We start from the raw sequence: 11004 nt of genomic DNA on the forward strand, positions 1-11004 counted from the left end.
ACCATGCAAGAGATGACGGAGTTAAGTCTGGCTTTTTGTTTTTCAAAATCCTCAGAAATGCAGCACTGCCCTCTTGTGGTAATAAAGGAGAACAATTAATAACAGTATTTTTAATTTAACATTTAACTTCCAGTATTTGCGATAAATACTTAGACTCCAAAGAAATCCACAGCAGAAAATGGGGAGAAAAGTTATTGGACTCATAATAAAACAGCTTTCTTCCCATAACTATACAGGGTTTACAAAGGTTTCTATGTTTATAACTAGTGTCACAAAGTGTTTCCATTTGTAAGGACCTACCGTGAATCTGCTTTCTTTTCTGAAAAAGGCACTAAATCCCTAAGCAGTTCATGAGGAAACTGGAGAGAAACGCTGTCACCCACATATTCAAATATATATATTTATGAACAGCTTTCTACACGAGGACTTAAAGAATAAGTTTAATTGTAGACCTTGAAATAAGCATCAAAAACAACACATGGGCACCGGAGCTGTGCCTAAGCTGGTCGTACGCAGACACACACGCATCAGCCGACCGGACGGCATACGCGTACGCACTGACTACAGGTAAGGAAGCCACTTCCATATGCGAAAACCCCCCTCGCTCCCTTGACAGGGAAGGAAGAAAACATGCGCATAAAACAAACAAACAAATTTGGCCAAAACTTAGTGTTCAGAGTTAGTTCTTGGGTTTCTTAGTGTGTGTGTCCACATCTGTCCTCCCACAATGGCAAAGTACTGCTGAGTCTTCATATGCAAACAGCAAAAGCCACATGACGAGCAAGTGCCACTCTGCTGCAGAAACTGGCGAGTTATTGGCAGTAAACATCAATCTTCTCTTCAGAAGTTGTAGCTCTTTATCCAACCTGCCACTAAAGACAAAAACAACAAAATGCACCACAGGTTTGTATGAAGATAGGGAAAATAATAATAAAAAAAAAAAAAACAAACCACGCACCCAAAACAACAAAACCACCACAAGGTTGCGTAAAGACAGTAAATTCCACATTGTAACACCTTTTATCTCCAGCAAGCGAGGGACATGCAGCCCATCAGGAGCGGCTTATACAAACTCCTGCCCCAAGTCGTAGATAGCATTGAGGGTACGAGATAAAGGCTTAAGAAGCCCATGTTTCGATAACCAGATGCATCTATTGCCTTGCACAGCTTTAATTCTTAATTACAGCTGTCTGGCCTTCTGAGACCAAGTTTACATTAGAAAAGCAGTGGTAGTAGCAGTAAAGTTCATCGTTATCTCTGCCAACAGTCTATGTTTCTTCTGGAAAAAAGAAACCGATCCATGAAATCCAAAGCCATTACTCTACTTAGTCGCTTTTCCCTCAATTTATAGCAACTGTTTGAACTATCTCAACCAGTAGTGAAAAGGGACACTGAGCACAGAGCAGCTCAGTGAGGAGGTCCCGGTGCTGAGAGTACTGTAGAATTGACACATCAGAGGTGCAGAAACTGGGGAGAAAAAATGGGGGGGAGGGGAAATAGGTCTCTGCCATCCTTGCTGTCTTTGTGTCCCAGAAATTAAGTCTCATTAAGAACACGGTGTGATAATGACACGTGTTTCCATTTCCCTTCCTCTTGTTTTTTCCACAAGTTTGTCAATCTTGTAGATGACAACAAACCAGGATTTTGTCAGGGAATGCAAGGACAGTTGCATCATGTTGTTTCTTTTTTTAAACTTACTCTCAGTCCTCCTTCTCCTCCAGAACCTGAAGCTGCAAGTCTTTTCTCTATTTCTTCCTGTTTCTTTTTCTTCTGCTCTACAGAGTAAGCGTTCTTAATACCTCGAGAAGAAGCCTGGGAGAAGACACATTTGGGTAAGACCAGTTAGCTGTTTTTCTGGATAGAAACCAAACTGCAAGGCGTGACAACACTATTTTGTGAACTCTGGTTTGCGAGAAAAGACTGAAACATTAAATAATGCTACCATTACATAAAACCAGACCATTCAGGGTACTTTTTCATACTGTGAACTCTTGATCCCATAGATACGTGAGGGTGTTTTTGTTTCATATTGTTATTACATCCAGGTGAACATATTTAATGCAATTACGTGTACCTGCTTTGCATCCTAAGATGCGAAACTAGAACTTCCCTTCCCAAAAGTCTCATAAATTTTTAGTCTGTGTTTTTTCCAGTGTCAGGGGCTATTCTTTCCCTCACAAACAAAATTAACTGGGAAGAGATGATTCGGGCAGACAGAACTCCCAAGAACTTTAGCTGTTTCACCACCTGTTCACTTCTTCCATCTCTTTTTATCAAAAGGCTACCTAGAGAGAGGATACAGATGATGGAAATCATAATGACAGCTTCTAGTCTAACACTCAGTAAGTGGACAGAGAAAGTCACAAGCTCTGTACAGCTGCTACCAAAAAAAAAAAAAAAAAAAAAAAAATCAATGGGAACTCTACATGCCAGGGAGAAAAAAGGGTCATGTTAGCAGCGCTCGGCCAGGCTGTCAGAAATCCAACTTCTAAATTGTGCTCTGTGAGAAATAACCTGTGTGATCATCTACCCTTCCAACTTCACAGGATGTGTGGACAGCAGTAGCACACAGATGAGAAACCTGTTGTCAGCTGCCTGCTTCGTACCCTCATGGTGATGGTCTAATGAGGACCTAGACTAGATGGTAGGAAGATCAGAACGACAGACAAACACTTAACACTATAAATTTAGAAAGAAAATATTTTAAAAAATGATTCTTAGCTAAGTTTACTTATACTACAGCATAAGCTACGCAATAGATGTTAAAATCTACCAAGGAAAACCAGCAACGCTCTCGCCTGAAACTGAGAAATTCCAGCCCCTGATGGCAAGCGTGACTCTCAATGGGCTACTAAAGCAAATCTTACCAACTGATATTAACTTAGCCCCCATGATTTCTTGCTATTAGGCAACTGCCCTTCCAAGCGAGTTAGGTAGCCAGACTGTCACTGCAGCACCCCAAAAGGACGAACACCTCGCACGACTTCAGGCTGAACAACAGGCAGTTAAGAAGTGTGTACAGGAAAACACTCAGCAGAGACGGACATGTGATCTACTCCCTTGTCCCTCACGAGGAGGAAACGAAATGAGGCTACTTGTGAGACGTCTCCATCACCCAATATTCAGAGGCTAAAACGCTCTCAAAGATAGTCCTGAAAAATCCTGTTTTACCTACAAAACAAGTAAGACAGTGATACTTCCATTTTTCTTTAGCAGCTTAACGGCTACCACAGAACTTTAAAACCATCTACAGCCCAAGTTGCTTCATTTTTCCTTCCTCCCAGGAAAGCTTTTGAGTCATTTAAGAACTAGATGGGGATGTTCCCCTTGCACACGCTTCTCAAAAGTACATTTCCTACAGTTATGCTCAAAAAAACCCTTTGCAACTTAAGGCTACATGTGGATTGCTTTTAGTATGTATCTGACTCAAAATCAAGAGGTTTTAAAGGACTCCAAAGCATCACTCAGCTGTTGCTCTGATTATTCACCAAACTCCCTTAATACCAGTTCAACATGGTCCTCGTCAATAACGGTCGATTTTTAATTCAATAAAAAAACGTCACTAACACTTATACAAACAACTAACTCCTCTCTCTCCACAGTTCAACAGTGGTCGCTAAGATACACTTTTTACTTATTGTAGATTTTGCATGGTGCATGTTATAAGCCTTTTTTGAGAAGTATGGAAAAGAAGAAATAGGCCAGCTAGTTCTACGTTCTGCTAGAATATTTGCATCCTAGCTCTTCTTGTTTTAAGGATATTTAAGTAGTTGAAGTTTACTAAAACTTAAAGATAGACGAATAAGTTAATACTATTTCTTTGATGGATTTTTTGCTGAGGAACGTGCTCAAATTGGTGCCGCATTGATAAACTCAACTTGTAAGTGCCCATAACTTGCATTTGTAAGAGAAGTACAAGTGCAATACCACTTGAAATTGCCACCACGACAATCGCTTGGCAAATCTGGTTTGAAATATTTCCCAGTCTTTTGTTTTCAAGTCTTATAATGGGGAACTTGCTCTTCAGTTCTTAGGTTGTTTTCTAACGACTGCAAAACTTTGCCCTTCCAAACAAGCTGTTATCTTGCAATGGTGTTTGAGCACCTACCTAGCTGTGAAACTCTACTGCAAATAGATATTAAAAATGGTATAAAGGTAAAACATTAATAATATCATGAAAATATTTAATGAGAATTCCCACAATCCAGGCATGATATCCAGCGTTCCCACAAAAGCCCTAGCTATTTTCCCCATAAACCTGTTACCAAAATATATTTTGAATAAATGGCTTTTTATCAGACATTACCTCCATCTGCCTCCTTTCAGCAGCTTCTGCTAGCTGTCTTCTTTTTATTTCCTAAATAAAATGTGAAAGACAGTGAAATTCTATTCTGTACATTCGTTTGAAAGTCTTAATTTTTTAATATGACTCAAATCTGTAACGCAAAATGCCAACCTTAAGTCAATTAGCATCATCTTTCCCTCCACCACCAGTCTGCAAGAACAAAGCGGTTTTAGTGACTAATATGCAAAAGGAGCAGCTGCTGACACATCTAGAGAAACCCCACCAGAGATCTGTATTCAGCTGTCTGCACAACGCCTTCACTCCAAAAAATTCAGGCTGGAATGAGAAGGCACACAGTGTGTGAAATGCCCTTTTGGAGTTTGACAAGGGGAAAGCTCGCTCTTCCAGGCCAGACGGGCTCCTTTTCTTCTCCCCCATAAAATCCTCTGGTGACAGGTACAAAAGCATGGGGATGGAAATTTCATCTGATGGTCAGTTAGAAGTCAGCATCACTGTGCACTAGAGGGGAAAGCACAGTTTTCACAGAATCATAGAATGGCTTGGGTTGGAAGGGACCTTAAAGATCATCTCGTTCCACCCCCCTGCCATGGACTGCGGCACCTCCCCCCAGCCCAGGTTGCTCCAAGCCCCGTCCAACCCGGCCTTGAACATCTCCAGGGATGGCGCAGCCACAGCTTCTCTGGGCAACCTGTGCCAGGGGCTCACCACCCTCATAGTGAAAAATTTCTTCCTGATATCTAATCTAAATCTACCACCCTCAGACTAAAGAATTTCTTCTTAATATCTAATCTAGATCTCCCCTCTTCCAGTTTAAAGCTGTTACCACTCGTCCTGTCACTCCACTCCCTGATCAAGACTCCCTCCCCAGCTTTCCTGTAGCCCCTTTAGGGCCTGGAAGGGGCTATAAGGTCTCCCCGGAGCCTCCTCTTCTCCAGGCTGAACAGCCCCAACTCTCTCAGCCTGTCCTCCAGATCAGAGGACTGTCCTCCTTTCTGGGCTGCGAGTGCCGTTTTCCCCGTTTCTGGTTAAAACGAGGGGCACTTTGGCCTCGATTATGGCACAAACCCCCTTCACGTGAGACGCTCCCCCTCCCCCCCACTGCCCACTCGTGACGGGACCGGCGGAGGCCGCGGGGTGCCAGGCCCCATAGGCAGCTCCCCCCTCCCGAGGCCGGAGGACGAGATTCCCCCGCTCAGGCGCTACAGCAGCCGTGAGGCCTCTCCCCGCGGGGAGGCCGCGGCCCGGCCTCCATTTTGAGGCAGGCCGCCTGTTCTCCCCCCCCCCCCCCCCGCCACACACACCCCGCCCCGGCGGGGAGGGCCCGCTGCTCCCCGCGCCCGTCCCGGCGCCGCTGGGCGTCACTGCCCGCTGACAAACAACCGGGCGGGAGGAGGGAGGAAGGGAGAGAAACCGGCTCTGGCTACGCACTCACCGGGTCGGGCGTCTCCACCACGTCCTTGACGGCGCCCCCCATGCAGGGCAGGCACAGCCCCATGGCGGGCCCCACCGCCCGCAGGGCCGGCGCCCGTTGCGGAGGAGGCGGCGGCGGCGACGGCCCCGGTCCCGGCCCCGGCCCCGCCCGCGGCCCCCGCCAGGCGCCGCGCTCCGGCAGGGCCCGCCCCGTCATGGGGCCGGCAGCGGCGGGCGGGCATGGCCGGCCGGAGGCCGCCGGGGCCGGCGCGGTAGAGGGGACCGCGGGGGAGGCGGGCCAGCGCTGGTTCCTCTCCCCCTCCCTCCCCGGGAATTAAGCTAAATTAAATGAATTCTGTTAGGGCAAAAAGAGACAGTGGTGTAATTAACTCCGGTGAAGCTGACACAGGGGCTCGGAGGCGGCTGGGGGCGCGGCTCGGCCGCTGATGGGGTCCGGTGCCGGTGCGGTGCTGCCATCCGCCGGCCGCGGCCCGGCTCTCGTGGAGGGTGTCACCTCCGGCCTGTGAAGCTCTGAACACGGTTCTGGTGGTGGTGTCTCAAAAGGTTCTTTTAATCCGTAACATCCCTTCTAACCGAAACCATGCGATGAGTCTGTGATTTGGCTATTGCCAAAGCCGTAAGTGCCCTCATATAGTCTTGGCCTGACGCCATCTCATCAGTAAGTGCTACAAGGAGCTGCGTGTGCTGCTTTTTCCTGAAGAATCATAGAATGGTTTAGGTTGGAAGGGACCTTAAACATCATCTAGTTCCACCCCCCCGCCCTGGGCAGGGACACCTCCCACCAGCCCAGGTTGCTCCAAGCCCCGTCCAACCTGGCCTTGAACACCTCCAGGGATGGGGCAGCCACAGCTTCTCGGGGCACCCTGCGCCAGGGGCTCACCGCCCTCATAGTGAAAAATTTCTTCCTGATATCTAATCTAAATCTACCTTCTTCCAGTTTAAAACTAGTGGTCCTGTCACCCCACCCCCTGATCAAGAGGCCCTCCCCAGCTTTCCTGTAGGTACTGGAAGGGACTCTAAGGTCTCCCCAGAGCCTTCTCTTCTCCACACTGAACACCCCCAACTCTCTCAGCCTGTCCTCACAGCAGAGGTGTTCCAGCCTTCTAATCGTCTTTGTGGCCATCCTCTGGACCCGCTCCCACTAGTTCATGTCCTTCTTATGTTGGTGGCCCCAGAGCTGGAGGCAGCACTGCAGGGGGGTCTCAGACACGAGGGCAGCACAGTCACCTGTGTGTAGGTGTTTGATGAGACCCGCGGGGCTGGGAGGGGATGGCGTGGGCCTGTGCAGCCCACTGTAAGACGTGTGTCTGTCCCATCCAGCAGCTTTCGGCCTTTTTGACTCCCACGTGTAGCCAAAGAAGACTTTATTCACACTTGATCGCCAGTAATTTATGTTCATCCTGAGATGTATGTGATATATGTGATTTTTTTTCCCCCTATTTTAATATTTTTAAATGCTCACGCTTCTGGTTTTAGATGGGTTAATGCTTTACTTTGTGTTCAATCTTTTGTCCTGTTTGAGATGGTTTGCTGTGCCTTACTGCCAGTAACTGCCATGCAAGAATTTCTGTCCTTGCTGGCCTTCGTTGGTTTCCTGTTTACTGATACCAAGTTTTCCAAAAGTCTTTTCCTCTTGTCTGGCTCTTCCAGCATTTGTCTCTTTTTCTTAAAATTTTGCCACCTTCTCTTCTAGTTATTTATAGAAGACTCCAGCATTTGTCTCTTTTTCTTAAAATTTTGCCACCTTCTCTTCTAGTTATTTATAGTAGACTCCAGCATTACCTTATTCAACAACATTTCCTGAATTTGAGTGTTGTTTTGTACATCCATCCCCGTGGATTATGTGAATAATATTGGTTCTTCATAAACAATGCAACATCTTCCCAGCTTCTTTCCTGCCTCTGTGATTTTGAAGGGGGTATATCTTGTTGCACCAATGTTCTTGTCCTGCTATTTATTCCACGAGTCCACGATGTTGTACGTTATTGTAAAGTACTAATTTAAGTTCTTGTGTTTGTTCCCTGCAGGTGTAATTAGCCATCAGAGAGGATTATCGCATTGCTGAACTAAGTACCCTACACAAGTCACAAAGAGTTTTCTGAACTGGACATCAAAAGTCTCACTGTCGTGGTGGGAGATGAATCAGGCTTGTGGGCGGGGGAGCAGAAGGAGGCTCACCTGCCACCCATCCCTGGCTAGCGAGGCTGAGATTGTCTGCAGGAGTGCACAAAAGCTCTAGCAGAGGAGCTGGGCTGTGGTGTGTTGTCCTAGGAGCTGCAGTGTGGTGTAGTGTGTTATGGTTTAACTTTCTGTTTTGTAATGACAGCATTTTTTTATTATTATTTTTTAAGCATCAAGTTGCTATTGTTTTATGATTATGTGCTTAGTGTTTGTCAAGCTTCAGGTTAGAACTGAGGGATTTTTGGTTTCTTGCAGTCCCCTGTTTGAGCCACCAGATGATAATCCCTAAGTGTAGCTAAAATACACTTTGCTGCATCTAAAAGGTTTTAGTGGAAGACTGAAGCGTGCTTGGACAGAAGTCCGCATAGAGGAAGAGCTCAGCTTTCCGGTAGTACGAGCTGGTGAGAGACATAACTGAAAAGGTGAGTGGTTCAAGCAAGGCTTCGGTCCTTTAACAGTGCCTGTGTAAGGTATGCGGAACGTTATTTATTGAGAGATAGCAGGAAATATGGTAGCAACTTTTTCTTCTATAACAAAGGGTTTATGGGTTATCAGCGAGGTTTTTTCAAGGCTTATGTTTTTACTGCAGAAGTTTTAGGGCTGACCTTTTGGTAAAATCACTTAGTTTGAGGTTGTTTAATAACTGGTTCTTCTTAAGGATTCCTGGAATGAGCTTAAAGAAATTCTGAGCATGTGGTAGTTTGAAATGAAATCAACAGGATCTTGGTGTGTTAAGATACACTTATAACCAGTGGTAGCTTGAAAATTAGATACAAATTCACGTTTCTGGGTTAATTTGGGCTCTGTATGAGCAAGGAGATAGCCTTGCTGCCTTCCAGGAGCCAGGTGAGGGTTGATAAAGAGCTCTCTGGCCTGGAGCAGCTGATTCCCTGGGGTGGGTGGGTGATAGCACTAGTAAAACACAGACCTGTTGTGTGGTTTTGGGCTGAATTAATCTGTGTTGCCTCGGGAAGCATATCTGAAAACATGCAGTGGCAGTGAACTGTCTTTTTTTTTTCTTAAGAGGAGACTCTCTTAATCCTTACCACTCCAGCTCTTCGTTTCTTTCTCCTGGAAATTTACTCCCTTGGTGGGTGTGAACAGCGCAGAGCATCCCTCTGCCCTTTGCCCGTAAAAGGGGTGAAGCTCATCTTTGTAAACACAGCAGCGATCGCTTGACAGAGTGAAGTGTGCTCTTCTCAGTTATGGGTTGTGCTTTGATTAATTGTGTGCTGAGTATTTCTTGACGCTGTGAGATCAAAAATGTTAATGCCTGGTAGCTTGATAGTAATGGATGATAGGGGTTTTTTTGGTTTGTTACTTTTAGTGGTTTGGGGTTTTTTTTTGTCCACTTCCCCCACCTGCCAAATAATATAGTAGTGGAATAACATATTAGTTATGTAATCTACTTTTTTCTTAAAAAAACCCGAAACTAAAGACTGACATTAATAGTAGTAGCACATTGCTACATTTAAATGGGACTGCTAGGCTAACCAATTTGATTTTTTTTTTTAATATTTAAATTGTATGAGTGAGTTTTGAATATCTGATTTAACAAGAAATACATATTAAAAATGTCAGTGACCTTCCTGTGGGTTTTTGGCAGCTCATTAGAAGATCTGGCAATTTGTTATTGGTTAATTTGTAATGGTTTAGTTGTGGTGGCATTTGTGGAAAAAATACTATTGAATTCCATCTTAATCTGACTTTTATCAATATTGATTAGCCTTTAACTCTCTTCTTGAAATCCAGCAGGTGGTACTATTGACACAAAAATTTCCTGTGTTTCCCAAATGTATAACCACACCTCAGGTTTATTGTTTTGTTTTGGTATTACAGGCAGTGTGGCTTTCAATGGGAATGCAGATGCTGCTGTCTGCTACGTTTCTGGAAATGTCAGAAGGCTTTTCACAGTATCTGACAGGACTGCGGGGGGGAGAGGGGGGATAAAGGCAGTTTTTACCCAGTACTATTGTGTGTGTAGGATAATGCGGGTACACGGGAAATTGCTTCAAGAACCCTGGCCAAGTGACTCACAGGTTCATGACTTTCACTTCCAGGGTGAAAATTAGCCCTTATATGTGCTCATTCTGGCCCATAAATGTCTTTTTCGATACCTCCATCTTCTGAAACAGTTCATGTCATTACACCACTACAAAAGAGAATCTATCGAGTACGAGGTCTAAAGGAGCACAGCAATTGCAGGGCTGACCTTTGAACGTGGGAATGTATTGATAATGGAGGATTCATATTGTTATTGCACTTAAACCTAGAGAGAGAATCCATTTCTGACGGATAGTTTAGCGAGTTACCGTGCTCATTTAACTATTTAAAAAGAAAGCTTATTGCTGATTAAATTATAGTTGGGAATAAACCCCGGAATGTTTAGTTACTTATCATACTTCACTTCCAGCTAATAGAAATACTCATTTGCATTTTAAACTTTAGGATTTAAGAAAAGGCTGTAAGAGTGGCTGTGACTCAGTTGTAACTGTGGCTTGGGAATCAGCAGCACTCGCTTTCGCCACAGGCAGCTTTTAAAGCAACGAAGACATGGAGGCCTTTCCAGGAAAGACGTGGAACAGCTTAGTGCCAGGCTGTCTACCGGAAAAGTAATTGCGGCATCTGTGGACGTGTATATAAGTCTTTGTGGCCCTGATGTGTTACTCTATCGTCGTTAGCCACCTGTTTAAATATCAATAAGAAAGGGCTGAAGTGGATCAATACAGAAGCTGTCATTGATTTCCGTGAGAGCAGACGCAGTCCCGACGGGCGGTGATGTGCGGCGGGTGTCTGTCAGGTTGGGTTAGCTCAGCCTCCGGGTCTGACGCTCTCCACAGCAGTTCTACTAAGTCAGTTCCACTTAAGTTGTTTCTTCTCGGGCCGTATTGTTGCCTGCCACCATCCTCTCAGGGTAGTGAATTAAAGGGGAAAATCAATTTCTGGTTGTAGAAGTGTTCTTATCTCTGTTGTAAATGCCACCTGCAATGCAGGGGAACGTGCTTATGGAGTCCTGTCAGCTACAGAACAGCAAGTTGGGCTGGCAGGGAGTGTTTCCACCTCTTTGCTGTCCTCTTCAGGGCCAA

At 45.3% G+C, this 11004-nt stretch overlaps 1 protein-coding gene across 1 annotated transcript; it reads right to left on the reverse strand.

The window, feature by feature from the left end:
- Positions 1 to 424: 424 nt before the first annotated feature.
- SVIP (small VCP interacting protein) lies at positions 425 to 5933 on the reverse strand (the record flags this gene model as incomplete). The annotated part of the gene is made up of 4 exons (XM_082485110.1): positions 425 to 872; positions 1699 to 1812; positions 4307 to 4357; positions 5739 to 5933. 4 exons carry the CDS (start codon positions 5931 to 5933, stop codon positions 858 to 860), a joined length of 375 nt encoding a protein of 124 aa, XP_082341236.1. The 3' UTR covers positions 425 to 857.
- Between the last annotated feature and the right edge of the window lie 5071 nt (positions 5934 to 11004).

Source organism: Vanellus vanellus (assembly GCF_965231255.1).
Source record: "Vanellus vanellus genome assembly, chromosome: 6".
Lineage (NCBI taxonomy): Eukaryota > Metazoa > Chordata > Aves > Charadriiformes > Charadriidae > Vanellus > Vanellus vanellus.